Consider the following 20,563-nt stretch of genomic DNA (forward strand, 5'->3'; position numbering starts at 1 on the left):
ATGGAGGTGTGCAGACTGCCTAAGGCTCCACAACAGGGAAATTGCATTCTGATCCAGTCCACTCCTCTGTGTGTTTGTTGTATAACACTAACAATTGTGTCTGGCATTTGCATTAGGGCCATGAAATTCAGCCCACTGGCTTTCACCATGCAGCGCTATGAGACAACAGTAGGAGTTCTAGCTTATCTGTTGCCATGCTACAGCAATATCACATTCATGTCCGCTCTTCAAAGCGGCGGCTTTGTGCAGTGCATCAAAAGAAAGAAGTGTGGTTACACAAAAAAAAAAAGTGTACTTCCTTTTGGTTTGTAGATTTGACATGAGGTGACTTTTGTACCAAAAGATAAAGGAAAACAGCGACAACAACTGCAGCGTGACACGACAACCTAATGGACACGATGTCTAAACGCTGACTTTGAGGCAGCAGGTGTTGGGTGCAAGGTGGAGTAGCGTGCCTGCTATTGTGCATGGCAGTATGTGAAGTAGTCCTCTGTGTATCCATCATTATGGGCGGTGAATCAAGCAAGCAGGCAGGAGATGTTGAGGAGAGGCCCCCTGGGAGCAAGGCCTTGTCCTGTCACCACCGGCAGGGACGGCCAGATAATAATGGAGACATCATGAGGGCAGGAGATAGGCTTTCCCCTTTTATAAGGGGAAGATGGGGGAGAATTTGCAGTGTCCCAACACAACAGGCTCACAGCCATTGATTGGTCCCTAGCCTGTCTTAAAAAAGGGCCGCTTTTATGGCTTTTGTTGAAGGAAAAAGACGCCACGGTTGTTTTTTCCCGCGGAAAAGAAGCTCCATTATGCTTCAGAGAAGAGATGACGGTCCTATTTTAGTAATACCTGACATCTGTTAGAATACAATAGAGGTTCACATGGGACATGCAGTAATTTCGCTTTATCTCTACAACAACGGATGAATTCCTTTACAATGTGTTCTGATCTCATACAGCATGATTCACTGTTGATATCACATCTAAAAGTGAAAAATCAGCAGGCCCTTAAGCAATAATTTCAAAGCACGTCCCAATTTTTTTTTTTCAGTGTATCAAGCTAAAACAATTATGCGCTGGCATCAAGAAAGTATTTATTTTCCAATGCTTCCTCTCGCTTCAGATGTTTTCTCTGGCACTGGGTACATACTGCTTATGACAGTCACTTCAAAAACTCTGAGACACTTCCAGAGATTGTCTCTAAAAGACATTTGCAAAAAATTAAGTTTAGCGAATGATCATAGCCCAGTGCCGCTTTTACACAAACATAGGTTACATCAATCCCTTGAATTTGTAGCTTTCCACTGCTATAACTGTGCCCTTTGATTTAATAAGTTAATAGCCTTGGCTGTCTCAACAGAGTGGTGACTGGAGAAGGGTAACATCAACAATCTGAAATGTTTACAGGGTTAGATCGTTATGTCGTTTCAGTTTACAGTTGTAAGAATAACTTTTCTGTTGTTTTGTTCTCAGCGCAATTAGATAAATTGTTGTACTTTGGAAACCCACTGCACACATTCCCTCTCTGCAAGGCCTGAAATAACCTTTGCATTCATTACCCCCTGTTGGCAAGGACTTTTAAAAAATATATAATAGCTTTGTCGTGCTCTTAAGAAAGCTTTTAGGTTCGCTGTCAAATCCAAGCCAATTTGGGCTTCTTTTGAACAGCTAGTACACATTAAAATGCAGCTGCTGAGTGACCACGACTGTGTGGTGTCCACGCCGTGCCAGGCTTTGCAGGACAATGGTCTCATCCTGAAATATGTCTCTGAAAATAGCTTTTTATGACAGAAAGCCTCAAGCCTGACAAATGCTGTGTAAAATGGCTTGTAAAGACTTTTCCTTTTCCAGCCGTCTATTGTTGGTTGTTTTTTGCCTTCTTTTTGGATGCATTACCGCTTTCATTTTGAAATATTTTGACCAATTGTTGAAGTTATGTCCAGAAATGTGATTCATTTTGAATGCCATAGATGTGAAAAATGTGTCATGGATATGTAACATTGGTTTCTTCGTCCTCACTGCTGTCAGATCCCCTGATTCCCCCCAAGTTCGACCCAGCAGCATCAATGACTCAAAGGGCGCCGATCCTCACGCTGTTATTTCTCCTCTTGTCTGCAGCGAAGCCGCAGCCGCAGGGTCCCCCGGGAGGCGTTATCGGGATACTCGGAGGTGTCGTTGCCATTGGACTCATCGCCGGCGTGGCTGTTACTGTTTTCATGGTCCATCGGCGGCAGCAAAAGACCCGCACTGAGACAGATAATGACCTGTGAGTACCGAGCCTCTGCCAGAGAATATTGCAGTGGGGTTGGGCAGGTGGTAAGATTAGGTGTGCACTCTTGTCAGCCCATGGGAGATAAACCCTTTGAAAAAGAGAAAAAAAAAACTTTTTTGGGGGGATAGATAGTGTTCAGAGACAGAAGAACACACTGCAAACATGTCGCTGCTTCCTTGTCATTCATTCTGATAGCTCAGAGGTGCCCAAATTCTTTCATATGAAGGGCCAAAATGTATCAGGATCGAAGGCCACGGGCCAAAAATAAATGTTGATGTCGAAGAATAACACAATTCTTGTAATTCTTCCAAGATACAACTTACATTACGTTTTCAATTAGCGTAATGAAGATAATCAGCACCATGCTTTACATTGCCATAAAACTCAGATTAGAGCTGCATAAAATGGAAGTTCCGTAGTCAAAATTTCCTTGTTTTACAGCACTTTCAAAATAAGAGGAGAGTAAGGATGAGCATGCCATACCAGGCCAAAAACAAAGGGATCACAGGCCAGACTTGGACTGCGGGACCCAAACTTGGCGGCCTTTCAAATACCTGATAATCTCCTTTCCTATAGTTCAGAAAAATAATCTAATAGCCCCACGACTTAAAAGTTTACTATTGCTGATACAATCAATGATTATCACTGAAGCGACACTTATTAAGTCTGCCTGATTGTAATGTGGGCCGTAGTGAGCCCATTTCCCATTAAAACACAATTGTTTTTAATCAGGACTGATTGCAGGAGCTTGTGCTGCCGTCTCTTCTTGGGAACAGGCTTCACCTGTTGGATTGTTGCATCATCAGGAAGGAGATTTCTGAGTATGCGGCAGGCTGTCTCTATGTTATTTGGAGAAAAGTTGTGGAAATTATGCAAATTAATTTGATTTTGAAGCAGCAGATCTAGGATTGGATGATTGGGCCAAACCTAAAACCCCATGCAGTTCAGCATGGAAGAATGGTGCCAACATGATTCTAACATTGATCTGCTTCTATCACATATGACGCTGAGGTGGTAGATGTCTGAATCTTGCAAAAGCAATATTTGTAGGCTATTGAAATTGAATTCAGAATGTTTCAGAACGAATGCGATTTCTTTTATCCAATCACTCAAACCAGTCAAAGTGCCGTTAAAAGATAGGTTTAAGGACCCTGTATCTCTGCCACTTTCTCTACTCTTCCTGTCCTTCCTCCAGCCAACTATGCCTCCTATAGCCAATTATGTTCTGCCTACAAACCAGGGGCCATGGCAATTTTAAACAATTGCCAGCTGCTGCCTGTACACATAGGGGAAAACAGAAGTTGCAGAGGAGGCAGCTGACGAAAACAACAAGAAACGGAGCTTTGTGAATCTAAACTATCTTCACGTGTTATTCCAAAGGTGATAAAAGTCTCAGCCATCTGCTTCAGAAGAAGTGTAAGAAATCTATTTTCAACTAAGGAAGAAGCAAGCATTCAAGTTGAATATTGCTTATTGTGCAAATAACCAATCTTCAACTTGAGTAATTGAATATAGCTTTGTGCAAAACACCTGGTTGCCAGGGTTTCCATGATACCCTTGGCTATGTCACCTATACACGATGCAAACCACATCCCTATGGGAATGGTGCTGCTGTGTGCAAGGGGTTGGCTGTCTTCCTCCCTGGGAATATTACCAACACATCTGAGGTTGGGGGTGTGCAGAATCTGGCTGAGGGTGCCTTTAATCAACTTGCATGATGAGATTACAGTGCTTATTTTAGAGGTCCCCCCCCACCCCCACCCCCTCCAGAATCTCGTAATTGATTCCATGTTCAAAGCAGCGATGCTAGCTTCAAGTAGCGGCGAGACACTCTGCCAGTTCCTGGCCTCGGCAACTCCTCGTGCCGCTCGCAGGCACTCAGGGGCGATTCCAGGATTTCATTCAAGGGGGTCCTGGGGGGTGGAGGAGGTGGCATATTATCAGAATACAGCATAGAAAATCTGATCAGAAAAATAGGAAATATTGGAAAGAAAGAATAGAACAACAGAATGTAATTCGGCTAAAACAAATTTCATTCATTATTAGTTTCCCTTGTTTTTATATTTCCAAATACAATACACATTTTCTAGAGGCTCTGTCAGTCACTTTTGGTATCAGCATTTTTGGATAGTCGTCATGGAAACATTAATTGGTCATGTGACAAGTGCTGGAACATTGGCAGAACAGGCAGCCAAGTGACAATACTCTGATCCAATGCAAATCACAATTTACAACACTCTAGCACTTTACAACACCCAGTAGATTAGGATGGGGGGACACGGGGGGGGAATCTTCCAGCACTGTCCCTGCAGCAGAAGCCAGATAGCACTCCGCTTCCACCTCTCAGCAATGTTTTACAAGACAAGTGAAGCACACCGACTCTTACCTCTCCCATTGCTTTCTGTCTCTTTCTCCCTCCCTGCTAATCTATCTTTCTTTCTCACTCTGATGTCAAAGTAACGGCTCTCTGTTTCCCACTCCCCTCCCTCAGCATTGCTGTTGCTGCTGTGGCTGATAGTTGTGTGACACAGGCTCCAGAGAAGCCAGAGTCCCCCACAAGGAAAGTAGAGGCACCTGACCCCAGTCTATCCCCCGCTGAACCCTGTCCTCCTGGATCCTCTATTCTGTTACCTGCATGTAACGGTGGCCTGCAAGTCACGTACTTGAGCACACCATTGTGAGCGCCGAAAGCGCCGAGCGTTCACCGACATGATTATTTACAACACATTCACACTGGACTTGACATCTGAAAATCTATGTTTGAGGAATTTCTGTTTTTCTTTTGATAACGCTTGAGACGTTTGAAGTGAGTTTCAAACGTCTTTTATGTGGTGCGTGACAACAACAAAACACTTTTGCTCGAACAACTAAAATGAAACTCGATGAAAACAGTGCCAAGAAAATCCAATTAAATTAAGTCTTAAAATAAAACTCCATTTGGGGTTTATCTACGGAAGAGATTAAGGCCACTTATGAGAAATGTATTGAGTCCTGAGTTTCAAGTCAGAAAAGTAAGTTTTTTACCACAGATTTCTGACTTTTTCCCCAGAATATTGACTTTTCAATTCGGAATTCTGATTTAAAAAAAGAAAGAAAGAGAAAATCCTCATAATTCTCTCTCAATCTAACTCTCCAATCTAAATTTATGAAAGAGGATAGGGGCCACAAATGAAAAAAAAAAAAAAAAAAAATATATATATTATATATATATTATATATAATATATATTATATAATATATAATATATATATATATATATACTTCAGTTCTTAGTTTAAAGTCAGAATATTAAGGAAAAAGTCAGAATGAAGACTTAAAACTCAAATATTCTGAGTAAACAGACTCAGAAAAACTAAGAATTCTGACTGAAGTCAGAACTCATAAAACATTTTTTTTTTTTTCACATGTGGCCCTAATCCTCTTCCATATTTATTAGATTGGGGGCGCTTGAATAGAAATATTCGACTTTTGCCAATCTGAGGGAAAACTTATAGAGGCTTTGTTTTACATGAGCTACAACGCACTGATAATGTCTTTGTTAACAGACAACACCGTGCGACCTCCACCCCTCCGCCTCTCGCGCTCTCTCCCCCCTGCTTTGTGTGCATGGTTGTCGTCCAATATGCATGACAAGAGTCATAGTCGTGTCAGTGCTGTTTACATGTTGTTGCTGTTGTTTCCTACCTGTTGCTCGGCATGCAATGCTCAACGTAGTGAGATGTGTGACTCATAGCCTAAACTGTCCAGATGAATATCTGTGTCTGTTTTCCTGTGGCGTGTCATCAAACTTGTTCAGTGTCTTATGAAGAAGCTGTTTTTTATTGAAATGTCTTATATGAATGCAGAATGTGTGTGCGTGGGGGGGGGGGGGGAGGGTTTAATGCAGAGAACCACTGTGAGAAATTCATAGTTTTTATATGACGACAGGGTTAAAAGGGAAGCCTTTTTGCCAGTTTAATTCTGCATGTTGATGAGGCGTTAATCAAGCCTGGCCATTTGATAACATGGCTGACTGCACCGCCAGTCACGTCTCTTGTTTGCCCTCACCACGCGGCACATGATGTGACTCGAAATTGGTCAATCCTAATAAATCACCGGCCCTTCAGAGGCTGCACTGGCACAACAGTCAACTGATTATCAAAATAGATGGGCCTTGTCAAAAAGCGATGTTTCTCCGAATAATATGTTCATCGCTTTGTCTTTTTCCTCCGAGCGTGATGCATGACCTCCAAAACGGCGGAAAGCGCTGCCAATCGTGGCGCCGTGGGCAAAATAAATCCACTCGCTAGTGTCCCTGACGTGCAGCTGCTGTTTTTGACTCAGTTGCAAACACTCGCCGGAATATATCACTCTGGTGCCAACTGCCTGGCCCATATTTACGACAGTATCTCAAAAGAATCACATGCAGAACGTTTGAAAAAAAAAAAGGATGACGAATCATGAGCGGGATGTCATCGTCGGCAAACAACATCAACTGTGTTTTCTCAACGTGGGTACAAACCCTTCCACCATAGCGGTTGGAAATGATTTTCCAGGACTGAAATGTAGTCCCATTGTGACTTTGGAGGACACTTGACATTACTATAGACTCTACATTGAAGTCCAAGTGAAGCATGATTTGAAAGATGGTTGCTAGAGATATTATTTGTATTTTTTGTGCCCCTTTGATTCACACACCGGCCACACTTTGCTGTGTGGAGACCTTTTTCAAATGTGATCAGTGGTAACTCATTGTCGGACACCTTTCTTCCAGCGTCAAGCTGTAACCAGAGTAGCGTTGTGTTTTATTGTCTTTCTGAGTCTTTGAACATGGACTTCCTGTACTGGCTGTGAATTGGAATCATTCACTGTTGTTGTTTATGAGTAAAAAATGGTGCTTGGTTTCCTCTGTACAGAATGTTATACATGCAGTGCAACTGTCTATATCGCTCACCTTTCAATTTCATGTTGGTTTGTATAGCAGTGTATGTAATCTACCATCAATGCCCGAGGTGTTGAAAAAGGCTTGGAAACTGGCCCGTGTGTGTATAATTGCAAAGTTTAAGTGTTCCAAAAAAAAGAAAAAAACCTTCCAACAACAAAAATCACTATTTTTTTTTTGATAAACTTGTCAAAGAACCAAAAACAGAAGTCATTTTGTTTCATTCTTGTTTTGTTCTTTTATCTCTTGCGAGAAAATGAGAGAAGAGAAATAAAAGAAGAAGAAGAAAAAAATCTGCGGGGTAATTGTTGTCCGCCTTTTGAAAAGATCGGAGCGAGACAAAGCATGAAAAGTAATTGCCTCCCAAAGATCAAATCACATTTATCCCATCTTGCAATTAAAAGTATCATTAGCATTTAAATTGCCAAATAAGATTGTGATCAACAGAAATCAATGAGAGCGCCGAGGACGGGCTCAAACACTTCACATTGTTCTCCACGAGCGTGGCTGCATGGTCATGTGGCGGCTCTTTTAATCCAAGCCCTTCTGGGGATGCAGCACTTCACTGTCTCCCACATGCTGTGGAGAGCAAGAGTGTTTTCTAACCGTCGTACCAAGGGTCGTCTTAACTCTTGATTATCTGCAGCTCAACAACTGCCTCATTGTTGCAAGCATTCCTAATAGAAAGCTCACTTTTCTTTCGTGAGTGCATGGTCATTTTCTTTTGCTGTAAGTCCTCCGTCGCAGATTACTCTTCTCAGTTTAAGGATCAGTTATGTTTTCTCCTCGCTATCCCCTTCAAATCTCCCCTTAAGCTGCCCTGAGCCTTTTGTGGCCGACAGAGCGAGGCGGAGCGAGGTCTTCAAGGTGGATGTCTGAGTGGGAAACGTTGCAAACTCGAATGTAGCTTATGGTTCCCTGCCCGGTGCTTTCTGCTCCCCACAGGCCTGTGGTGCTTGTCAGCTTTCATTAGTGTCTATGTCTCACCGAGCCAACGCCCACACGCTGCCTGCATCCCATTCCGACTCGGAGGAAGTCAGCTGTGATGTAGATGTACGCGGGGTTGGGGCGGGGGTCAGTGGGGGTCAAGTTGAGATGGATCTGACTAATGACGGCTCGAGCAAACGTTAAACGCAAACCGCTGAATGAGTTTGATTGTAATGCATCACGGGGGGGGGGGGGAAGAGTGAATATTGCACACCCATGTCAATTCGTGAATATCTTGCCTACCCCATGGCATATTATAGCAGAAACCACCTTAATGCATATTTAATAGAAATAGCCTATCAACCCTAACTGTTACTCGTTATATGGGTTGACAGTCGCTTGTACTTTACATTTATATCATTATTTTTATCAACAACATTCACGAGAGGCAAGAAGTAATGGACATAATGAAATAAAATCAAAGGGTAATCTGATTATGTTGAAAGCAAGCTTTGAATGGGAAAGAAGTTATGCAATTATTGAGCTGGGTTATTGTGAAGAAATAAATGCGTTCACCTTCAAAGCTGCAAAACATTTCCGGGGTGACTCCACAGCTGACACTGTGAAGCTTTTTATAATGAATTATTCAAACCGTGAACACTGCTGCATTGTAATCCACTTTCAATTAGTTTGTCACATGCATTTGGGTTCATTATATACAACTAGATTCCTGTTTTGCATTTGTGGCTTACTTTGTGTGCAAGATTCAAAATCCTTTCTTATTCCCACAACAGGGACATACAAGGAATGGGGGGAAAACGTACAACACACTAAAGATGAACAAGCAATATATACACATAAGTAAAGAGAATAAATAGTAAAAATGTATTTCCAAATGCTACATACTAATTCTAGACTAGGTTTGAGCATGTTTGTGCTCACACTGGATAATTAGTAAACCCCAAGACTCTATAGTCAGATGGCCACATGCATACTAGCCTTGTATCATTTCTGAGTGCTTGGTAAATTGACATATTCCCAGGAACTGGAGAAGCTGCTCACAGCTGGAAAATACTTAAAACACATTGAGGAAAATGTTCAGACAGTTTCAGGAACATCTTAAAGGTGCCCTGCAACACGTAATTCATCATCACAATGGACTCTGTAACGTGTTTTTGTGGAAAAATGCCTTAGGTACCTTCTTTTAAGCCATTCTAGTGTGGTTTAGAAAGCCTGCTGGAAGACCCAGCTCCATTTGGGCCAGTTCTTATTAATGTTCAATGAGCTAAGCAGCTTGACTTGGATTGGCTAACAGCTAGCCAATGAGAGCCTGGCTATCAGCATCCTTCACCCAGCACAACTGGGCGAGCTCATGAATAGTAATGAGCTCAGGCAACATGATGTCAGACTGACCAGCTGTTGTGATTGGTCTGATTTCTCCTCTTATTTTTGTTTGTCTCTAGAGTTGACAGAGGAGGTAGCAGTTAATCTTCACATTCACCACATAACACACACAAATATGCATCTGACATATTTCAAGAAATGCAAGTAAAAACAGTGTTGTGTGGCACCTTAAAAAACACAAAATATAGTATTGGATATTTGAGGAAAATGCTTTCTCTTGGGTCTGTTTGTTATGGCTTTATCCATTCTTATCAATGATAATCAACCCGTTCCAACACCAATCACGTAAAATACGGACATTTGGACAGTGGCTGTCAGCGTGTCATGCGACGAAAATGGCGCCCTTCAGCGTGTGTGTAGAACGTATTGGGGAGAGCAGCATGTAGACGGGGTTTAGCGAGTAGTATGTAAGGGGGATATTCTGCATAGAGAGGGTGGATGGGTCAAACACAGGACTTTCACGCTGGATAGCGGGGTTCGGGTCCTGCATGTGTCCTTAACCATCCCGTTCCTGCTGCGTGTCAGGGAAGCCATTTGTTCACATTTTAGTCCCTGATTATTTATTTACCTTGTGAGGAACTTTGTTGGGAACCATCCATGTTACTTTTTTGGACAATTTGTTTGAAAGAAACCCAAATTTCTGATATAGAACATTTTGAAAAGGGGTCAAATTTTACCCGAAAACAACAGGAGGGTTAAAAAAGACTTTGTAGTGTATTTTGAAGTTGAGTGCTTTACAGTGTTAGTCTGTCGTATGGAATTGGGCCACAGCTTGAGCACACAGCTATACTGTATGTTTGTGCGCTCTGCACTCATGCCACTTCATTAAACACTCACGGTACTTTTGGCTCCGTTTTCCCGCTACTGTGTCAAGCCGTAGTGACAGCGTACACACAGACGGTCTCCTGAGGCTGCTGTTTGTGCGTAACGTGATTACAGACGTAGCTGAATTCAATCATGAAAAGTGAGCTACAGGGAGGAAGTGGTTGCTGCTGGGTGGCAGTCATTTGACGAGGGAGTTTCTTCATGTCGTGTCCGATTTGATAAACCCACCCTGCATACGGATGGCCCCCAACACACCACCTATTTGAACAGGCCCCTTCACATAATGTGCAATGGAATGCAATCATCAACGCTCCTGTGACAATGTTGCGGGCTCTGAATGCAAATGCTGTATCGTGTATAAACCTGAATGGTTCCAATGACTGATTTTCCTCAAAATTAGTGCTGTCAGTTGAATCAAAAAATTAATTGCGATTGATCGCTTGGTAGTCCATAGTTAGGTTGCACATTTTTTTACCTCCTCAAACTTTAAAAAGGGATATTTTTTAACTTTCTAATGTTCATATCAACACGGGAGGAGATACAAATAACAAAAAATGCTTGCTTCACGCAACTGTTTATTACTGTTGCAACCCTCAAACAATTACAAATACTCTCAAAGGCATTTCATACGTGTAGGCGTTTGATGCGTCGCAAATTATTTCATGCAGACCCTCATCCTCTTGTTTATCATCCTGCAAGCTGTAGCCACCCATTTGGCTGTCGCTGTTAAAAGTGTGTTGCTGGTTGTCTGGGCGTCTCCGATGGGGGTGTTCTGCATCCTCAGTATGATTTCCATCGGTATGAAAGACCGAAATGCTGCGTAAAGATGTTGGTTAGGTCAGTGGATGGGTCAAACAATACAGGACTTTCACCCAGGAGACCGGGGTTCGTGTCCTGTTCTTGTTCCGCGTGTCACGAAAACACACATTTTGCAACCCCACCCACCATCTTTTCCTTAAACCTAACCCATTCTTGTGCCGCACGTCAGTCAGCACGTCCCAACCCAGAGCGTCAAAAGTGATGCCAAGAGTCCCGACACCTAAGAAGACTGTTAGCTTGATTAAAAAACCCCAAAGGATGGCAAGAGTCCAGCTACTTTTAGCGTGAATAACAAACGCCAAAGGCACATGACCAAGCGTCTGTATTTTCCGAAATGGGAGAGTGAGAATGTGTCGCCAAATCACAGATCGTGTAGGTGTTAACCTCACGTCGACACAGATTAGTGGCGTTATTATCTATTAAGTCATCATTATTGCGTTTGTTTTGGCAGCCCTGCTTTAAACACAGTAAATATTGTATTGAACGCTGGTTGATGCTGCATTTCCTTTTAATGAAATGACAGTTAGGTCCAAGCATGACAGTTTTCATCAGCTATTCGTTTCAACTTATTGAAGAAATGTAATTTGGTGTCTCAGTGTATGCACAGGGATGGCAGAGGCTGACACTCACACTTTGTCTCATGCATTTCTTGAAAGCAAATGATCTTGTCGTCTGTCACTTTTTTTTCTTTCTTCTCTCTCTCACCTGTATCTGAATCCAGTCAATCATAAGCAACGTATTACAATACTTTTATAATGAGGGCGCTGCCGCTGTAGCCGCGGAAACCACGTTTCCACAAGACTCGTAATTATCCGTCTCGGAGAAAATGGATGCTCTCTCGTCTGAAGGCTCTGCGACAGCAGAGGTTACTGTGTGCTGTCTTTTTTGTGTGTTTGCTGCTGTGCCTCTGTGCTGCAGGCAGGCTGAAGAGGGTGCCACATGAATCTGGCAGTGGCACGGCAGCCCTGTCTGGAGACAAGGTGATACGGACTGGAAATAATGAGCGTGAAAGAAAGAGTTAAGAGGTGCACTCATGCACACATTTTCTGCACATTAAAACGCCGGCTTGGCCTTGCGGAAAGGTCATGTTATTCAATAAGGATGTGAACCAGTGCAAATGGGAGGCGGGAGGAGCCGGAGATAATGCATGTAGGTACACAGCTCAGTGTCAGTGCTCCACTTCATTATCTTTGATCACTCCTGATATCATGTCAGAATGCAGCAGATGACATCTGACTGCCAGCGTGTTGCAGGGAAGGGGTTTTCTTTGTAACAATTTAGTAGCAACAACCCCTCTGCTTCCTTGTCTGAAATAATTATCCAGATGCACTTCAAACAATTCCAACATCAAGCTATCAATTACCGCTGTCTTTTGCCCACTCCCGATTTAATTTCCCCTTTTTATTATCATAGCCACGACTGTGTGCCAGGTTGGCCTTTTTATCTCCAGTGAAAACTTCATTCTCAGTGTGAAGGAAACAGTTGCTTGCTGTTCGTGTAAATGGCAGCATGTCAATGAGCACAGGCTTTGTTCTTCCCCGGGTGTGTTCACAGAGGGGTGGGGCGGGCGCCTTGCGATTAGCGGGTGTTATTACCAGGGATCCAGGGAAAGGTTGGAGAGCAGAAGCCGCCTGCTCAGCTCTGTGAGCCACAGCTCAGGACCACACGTCAAACAAACAGTGGCTGCACAGTGGGCGGGCTGTGTGTTCGCGTGGTACTCTGAAAGAGGCTCAATCCACCCTGAGGACTTGACTCACACATGCCCTTCTCCCTGCCCTCCTATACTCCCCCCATCCCTATCTTCTCACCTCAGTGTCCAATTACAGCCCACTCTCATTAGCACTGTGTCTCTCCAGCGAGAGCCTTTGAAAGGGCAGGGGGAATGGCTGCCGCCGCAACAAAGCCACCAACACGAGATCTATCAAAATCCGAGGAAAGAGTGAAAAAGGCAAGTGCAGGCAGGACTTCTCATTATGGAGTGGTGTAGTAGGTGAGGGACGTTAAGAGTGGCGATCACTTACTGTGCTGAGTGTCATGTTATCTTCTCGCTCTCTTAACAGGACCGACCTCCCACCCGCGCACAAGCCAGCCCCTCCCCCGCCTAAAAAGAAGAACAGTGACATGAAGGGACACCTGACATCTGATGACATCCAGGTAAGAGCTTCCTGCATCTCCTCCTCTTTTCTTAACCCTCCTGTTGTCCCCGGGTCAAATTTGACCCAATTTCAAAAAGTTTCTATACACAATTTTCTAAAGAAATAATGTGGATTCACAAGTTTATTCGATTTTATAGCATTTGAAAAAACATGATTAAAGAACGTTGAATATAATTGACAAAATGTCAGAAAAAAGTTTCGAAAAAATTGGGAGAAAAAAACACAAAAATGTCAGAAGGTGCATAAAAAACCGACAAAAACGTTGAAATAAATGACAAAAACATTGGTGGAAAAGCCACAAGTGTCTAAAAATACGACCAAAACGTGGAAATAAAAGAATTTTGACCCAAAAAAACAAAAAAGTTGCATGGTTGACGTGAAGACAACACAAGAATTAATCCCGTCCTCTCAGGCTGTTGTGACACAAAGTCTGAAAACTTTCCAGATTTCTGGGACACCTTCGTGCCACTTTGGGGACGATCCAGATGTTTTGGCTTCACTTTTGGGGAGCTGTCAAGCCATCCATCATTATACTCACTTTATGCTCAGAACATGCACAATTACGTTCATAACAGCTATCATAATATATGTATCATAGCTTTATATCTTTCTTCTAGAAAAGGGATTTTATTCCATGTCACTTTATGGTCCAAAGGTATTTATGGGTATCCAGTGAAATGTTTTAGTGAGAAAGGGCTATTCTTTCTCATTCTTTCATCCCATAAAGCTGCCCAAGGGTTTTCCATTACAGACTTCCTTTAACACCCAATTTACAGCTTCAATATCTAAGTATAGAAACGTCTCCTTCTCTGAGTGAAGCCAGTAACATGTAACGTAATTACCAATCTGACGCTAATTAATTTCTCTCTTATTAAGTAAAGTAATGGTAAGTGGGTCATCTTTGACATATAAATACTGACCTTACACTGCAGCATTAATATTAATGAGTGCCTTGTTGTTTTGTGCTGGGAAGCAGTTTTTATTTCTGGAATAATCAGCCTTTTTCCTAGTGGGTCAAGAGTGGGTGTTTCACATGCATCATGTGTCTGATTTGAGACATCATCACGTAATCCATTATGGTGTTAATTCATTCAATTGTATTTGGATTATTATTATTAGATGAGTGGTATAGATTATTGAGTATCACTCACATCTGACATCCTAATTTCACATCAGTGTTTTTTTTTAACGGCTGGATGTGTTTTGCTAATTTGAATGAGCAGTTTTGTTAGTCAGAGACGAACACAAATGTCAACATCGAATGGATTATTGAGCAGAATTTGACTGATATAGCAGTATTTTTGGATCACTAATCTGGTGCGAAGAGGCAAAACACTCACAGACCTAAGACCTAAGTCCTGGGCAGTGGGACTACTTTGCTGGACAGACATGAAGAGTTTGGAGCAGTTGCGTAAAAAAAGTACGTACACATACTCCACCCAAACCCAAGTTCCTTCCCGAGGCTATTTTGCAGAGGCATTGTTGTTCCGTGCGGCGCTCAGCGGCACCCAAGATGATTATGATTGGTAAAATATGCCAAAAAGAAATGCCAACAAACCACAGCACGTTTTTCTCCCATCCTGGCATGCTGCATGGACTCGCCAGACCCTCCTCCAGCACGCTTTGGAGGAAGGTCCGGCGATGCAAGCTTAGGGTTTTCCCTTCCTTTATAATACTTAGGCACAGCACCCCAAGCCATTTTCGGCACCAACTGAGCTGAATGAATGTAAAGTCAATGTGGAAACTAGATTACTTTTCTCAGATCTAATAATTGGAAGTCGGTCCCCAGTTGACTTCTCAAGCAAGTTTTGTCGTGAGCTTTTTGAGTGTTATTTATTCATCATCTGCTTCAGCTTTCCCAACGTATTAGACACATATATCGTAAAACTAATGGTCCAAAATGATGTAAAATTTCACATTTTTTACCCCTAAACCCCTCGCCAAATACGCGCATGTCAGTCTTCCACACACCTTGGGAAAACACTGTAGGCAGCTTAAACAGCACAGAATCAGTACTGCATAGAGCAATTCCTAGAAGTCCCTGGTTTTGCATTAACCTTCCCAGTGTGGCTGTTGTTAGCACAAACAAGTGCAATAAAAGTGTATGTAATAGTACTGTATGCACGCACATTTAAAGTTGGGTACAGTGTGCATGAGTTAGCAGAGGTGGCTGAAAGTTTTCCAGACCTTTAGTGTTTTCAAGGACTGTAGTATTAAGTAATTGGCTTTTCCAAATTGGGGAGATAAAGCAGAGAAGAAAAAATTATTAGAATCTGAATAATTGAAGATTCACCTACGCGTCGGGTTGGCCACCGCATATCAGCACCACTGAGATTATGAATCCAACTTTTTGTGACTCTTTGTTGCTTCAGGGTCAAACTCCCGGACATTTGAGCAGAGAAGGTGGTGGAGAGAAGGGGAAGTAATGTGCTCACCTCCCTACACAACTACTGCAGAGGAGTACATGAGCAAGGCAGCTAATGACAAACTCACTGGTGATTAGTGGACAGATGAGGCTGTAATGGACACTTTAGAGGATTTAATGTCTTCCATTTTATGGAGGTAGTTGCTTTAACAGAAGCTGCACTCTCAGCAAGAAAATAAAAGTAAACAAAAGAAAGAAATATCACAGAAGGTTCATGACATGATGGGTAATGTGCGCATGAATACATAATCCTCACTGATGCATACACCATAAGCAATACTGTTATACATAAGTAGACACAAGTAGACATGTGCAGAACTGTATGTACTGTATTAACTGACCAAAAATATCTTTTTAAAGGTTCAAGCTTTTGTAGTATCTTTGGCTGTAATTCAATCTGCAAAGAAGGTTATGACACAACAATGGCTGCAACATCCATTCGTCACCTAGAACAGTGGAACAGTTTCCGAGTTACACACACACCCAACATAAAAACAAGTTATCTTGAGCCTCTCACGGGATTAGTATCACCTGGGGACCTCGTGTGATTTAGAAACTACCCCCAACACTGAATATGCAAAGCCTGCTTTTCCGAGATTGGTTACCTGGAGGAGTGCATAGAACAGCCTGGTAGAGGTTACCAGAGGCTTAAATGGAATCCATGGAAGGCGGCGTCCGCCCCCCGCCATCCCATATCCATCTTCCCCAGATGGATAAAAAGGCACACCTGAAGTAAAAACCTTGAAAAAATGATACACGACCCCACCAAATCAGTATTACAGGACCTCAGTGTCGGTAGGTCATTTGCGGGATTAAGATCACAGACAGCTTCTGTAATTATTACTAATGACTAGAGGTCTCTTGTTATGATTTGTTACTATAAATAACAAATTGAATTAGGTCACCTTATGATACTAATCCTGTGTGAATAGGGCTTTAGTTATGATAATCTGATCTGCAAGGTTAAATGATGAACCAGTAAAGTGTCTTTAGTCTGGCCTTCCTCCCTTTAGCTGGACTTGATGAGTTGCTTCTCTACCATCCGCTTCTGAACAGCCGCCAGGCAATTTGTAAGAAAATCATAGTTCTATTTATTGTTCACAATGGTCTGATTTGTGGAAGGTAATATAGGTCATATATTTGCTCAGTCACTGAAAGAGTGAATTATAGTCTTTCATGACAAATCTTTATCAGAACATTGATGGTTCTAGACCATTTCAAATGGAGACGCCAGGTTTGGGCCACATCCAATATTATGGGTACACATATTATATATTAAGTGTTACATTCCACCAACCCTCCATAGGTTTGGTTCTACAAAAGACTAAGAACAAATATGAATACTCATTTAGGGCCCTGTATTGCACTTTGCGCATTTGACTTTGTACATCGACACATGTATCATTCCTATTTTGCACCCAACGCATAGCGGACATTTTCCTTTTTACTCACGTTGGTAAATTAGGGAATGAACTTGTGGGACGGTTCAGCAAAAAGAGGAGGCGTGTTCTGGCGCAAACTTTCCCTAGTGCTATTTTGCAGTTTAAAAAAACAATACCACAACACACCAGGAAAAACCTAGTCTAAAGCCAGTGGCGCGTTATTCAGATGCTGCTTTAAAGGCACATAAACACCATGCATACACTTTGCTTCTCTCATCTCACAAACCAAACCATACATAAATACAATGAAAAATATGACCTTGTTTTACACATTTCCATCCAATGGAATGGATTTCCAATCGTTGATGTGTTGAGGACATAAATGAGGAACTACTAGAGGACATAAGGAGATGGGATGTTGAACTGCATGAGCTGATGCCACTTAACCCAAATGCCTCAGCAGCAGCTCGGGAGAGGAGAGACAGAAGAGCTGCATTGTCTAATGTTAGACCAAGAAAATGTCAGGATGCATCCATAACCTCGTGATTCAGTGAGAGTGAGCCCATTACATCGGGAAGTAGGTTTTTGTGACATTTCTTTATTTACATTTTGTCAAAAAGAAAGAGCTGTGAACTGCTACTGGTGTGCGCCCATGGATGTATTAAGAGTGTGCGCCCAGCAAATCCACCATTATAATCGCAATCCGCCATGGAACAAGCGCGCCTGCTTTTAAAGGGAATGGGAAATAACGCTTTGATTGGTTTATTGCACGTTACGCCCGACCCACACCTATGAGTGATGTAGCTACTTCACACCAACCCAGTTTAGATTTGCGCGATGCACCCATAAACCTACTTGCGTTCGGCGTTTGATACTTGATTTTTAAGATCATTAAAATAGGGCCCTTAGTGTTATCCCACACTTATTTATCGCTGCACACATTATCACCTATTTTGGGATAAAAGGTGGGGTTTAAAATTGTATAAAACATATTTGCTACATTTAGGGTGGCTTGAGGGGGATTGAGGCCTAATAGTATGGGGGCACTGGCCACTCTCTTGTTCCCCCCCCCCCCCTCCCCCCCGCCAGAACAGTGTAAGAAATAATTAGGTGTTTAAACATAAGAAATCATGCCAAGGATAAATAATAAAAAAAACACTTTTGCTTACATCCTGTTTTCTGAAAAATGTTATTGCTGTGGCTGCTATAGCACAGATCTGACCAAAACACCTAGGACATCAGTGAACACCCCAGATATTAGGGTGTGTTTTCTATAAAAAAAAAGAAAGAAATTAAATTGGGATATAATAACATTATTTTATCTATTGATTCGTGTACAGGGACATGTTTTCCCGTTTTGTTCATGGTGGTATGCGCAAATTTGAAACTAACGTATTTCAATGGGAAGCACCTTTCATAATAAAAGCACAATTGCGGTAGGGAGTAGTATTGAAAAGGCCAAAAATCCGTGTAAGGAAGTTGGTTGGGGTGGGGGATGGGGAAAACGTCCCGTGTGTGGCAGTTCCTTTCCGCGTTCTTCTTCTCCTAACAACAACCGTCCCGTTGTTGTAGATTGTCGTTTGTGGCGGTCCGTCCCGTTGTGGTCACCGGCGTGTGGCGTTTCATTTCCCCATCGTTGCGTCCCCCAGAGACCGCGGGTTGTGTCCTGGTGGCCGTTGTTGTCACCGTCTACCACGTGTGGCGTTTAATTTAACCGTTGTTGCGTCTCCCGGAGCAGCCCAGTGTCATGGAAGTTGTCAATGGCATGTGGCGTTTTACTTCCCCGTTGTTGCCACGAAATAAACAACAAAATCCCATCCCAGTTGACAAATCAATAGATGAAAATAGTGTGACCATTTCACAACCTGGCTTGAGACCAGGTTGCACAGGGACAGGTAACGTGTAATAGCCTAGTACTGAAATTGGAAGCTAAAAAAGTTGGATTTTACAGCTTTATCTCAGAATAGGTTGCCGGGTGACTCGGCTTGCCTCGAGAAACTGGCAGCATCCTGATTTTATCATTGCCCAGTGCACAGAGCAAAACCGGCTACGCAGCCAAAGCATCAACATCTGCGCTACTTGGGGTATGTCGCTTTGAGATGGACCCAAACCGAGCCAAACAGACGCCGAGCATCCAGAAGGCTGATGTCTTTATGCTCCGAACAAACCTTTCCTCCAGCTAATTGCACATAAAGTCTGGTGCTCGGCTCACCGTTCTACCGCTCAGCTATTACATTTTTTTCATGTTTTGATGTAATATAAATGGAAAAGCTCACCCCAACCTAACCATATGGACACCTAGAAAAAAAAATGGAGACAGCAATTGGCAGCCTTTTGATCCCTGAAATTACGCAGCACAGAGGGGCAGAGAGAAAACGCATTGTTCAACATCTGTTATGTGAAATTCTCCTTTATTACACTCATAACGTCATTGTCCTGGGTGACGTTGATTTCTTTCACTCACTTTTATTTATTTTCATTGTGCAAGGCGCAGGTCAGACAAAAGGCGTCCATTTGCCATTACAACATAATGAAGTCATTCTTTCATGTAGTGAAAGGTGTCTAAAGCCTGTTGTGAACATCCACCTTAAAAGCCCTGGAAAGGTACTCTGCTGTCAGCGTCGTCAAACTTCAGCATTGTTGAGTCTGACAGATCAATTAGGGGCATGCTGCGCGGAAAGTTTAAAACCGGTGGCAACGTGTTGAAAAGTTGGGTAAGTGTAGTTTCATGACATGAATCCTTGTTGTTATGCTTAACACTTTGAAAATGTTTCGGCTGAAATAGTAGCCCACAGTATCTATCTTTCTGAGCATATCGCTTAGAGCACACAACGTTTGGCGCATTGAAAGACTCTTCTATCGCTCGAACGTTCCATCTGCGGTCCAGCTTTAAATCCTCAAACACTGAGCAGCAGATATTCCTCTGGAATATGTCAAAGTCAAGGCACAGTTGTAGGAAAGCTCCATTCAAAGGCGTATTTGCTGGTGGAGAAATCCAAATTTCAGTATTTTGCAGGTTTGATGCCTCTGAACTGGAGTTAACTGGGAGTTTACATCAAGACAGCATGTCCAGTTTTGATACTCTGGAACTTTCTTCATATTTCGTTTTGTTTTTTCAGTAAAAAAGGGTTCCACATTACTTGAAGATATCTACATAAGAGTGACTGTTATGACTGTGTCATAAACACAAAGTCAGAAATGTTTATGACATAACGCTTCTTTTAGTAAGTGTCATTTGGGTTTTTTTCATGACAAGTTATGGCCATGGTTAGGGTTCATGTGTCAAGACTGGGTCCTGACAGTGTCATGACACTGTCATGTTACCAAAGAAAGCAAAATAATATTTCACAACTAACATGTAAAAGTGGTTTCAATGAGCCACGTCCATTTATTGACAAGCTGTGTTTGCCCAGCTGCAATTAATCTGCAGTGTATTT

The 20,563-nt window shown here is 42.5% G+C and overlaps 1 protein-coding gene and 1 long non-coding RNA gene across 3 annotated transcripts in view; one reads left to right on the forward strand and one right to left on the reverse strand.

Annotated features, from left to right (window-relative positions):
- nectin1b (nectin cell adhesion molecule 1b) overlaps window positions 1-20,563 on the forward strand; it is a 208,161-nt gene that overhangs the window by 155,113 nt on the left and 32,485 nt on the right. Inside the window, exons 6-8 of one of the 2 annotated variants that reach the window (XM_032505978.1) lie at window positions 2,115-2,262; window positions 4,760-4,828; window positions 13,224-13,317. In XM_032505978.1, coding sequence (XP_032361869.1) covers window positions 2,115-2,262; window positions 4,760-4,828; window positions 13,224-13,317 — 311 coding nt within the window. The remainder of the gene's footprint in view (window positions 1-2,114; window positions 2,263-4,759; window positions 4,829-13,223; window positions 13,318-20,563) is intronic. The other variant, XM_032505986.1, reaches the window with a different exon arrangement.
- Window positions 1-20,563, reverse strand: part of LOC116673846 (uncharacterized) — a 352,638-nt gene that overhangs the window by 136,242 nt on the left and 195,833 nt on the right. The gene's annotated exons all lie outside the window — the stretch shown is intronic.

The sequence above is a fragment of the Etheostoma spectabile genome, chromosome 3 (assembly GCF_008692095.1).
Source record: "Etheostoma spectabile isolate EspeVRDwgs_2016 chromosome 3, UIUC_Espe_1.0, whole genome shotgun sequence".
Lineage (NCBI taxonomy): Eukaryota > Metazoa > Chordata > Actinopteri > Perciformes > Percidae > Etheostoma > Etheostoma spectabile.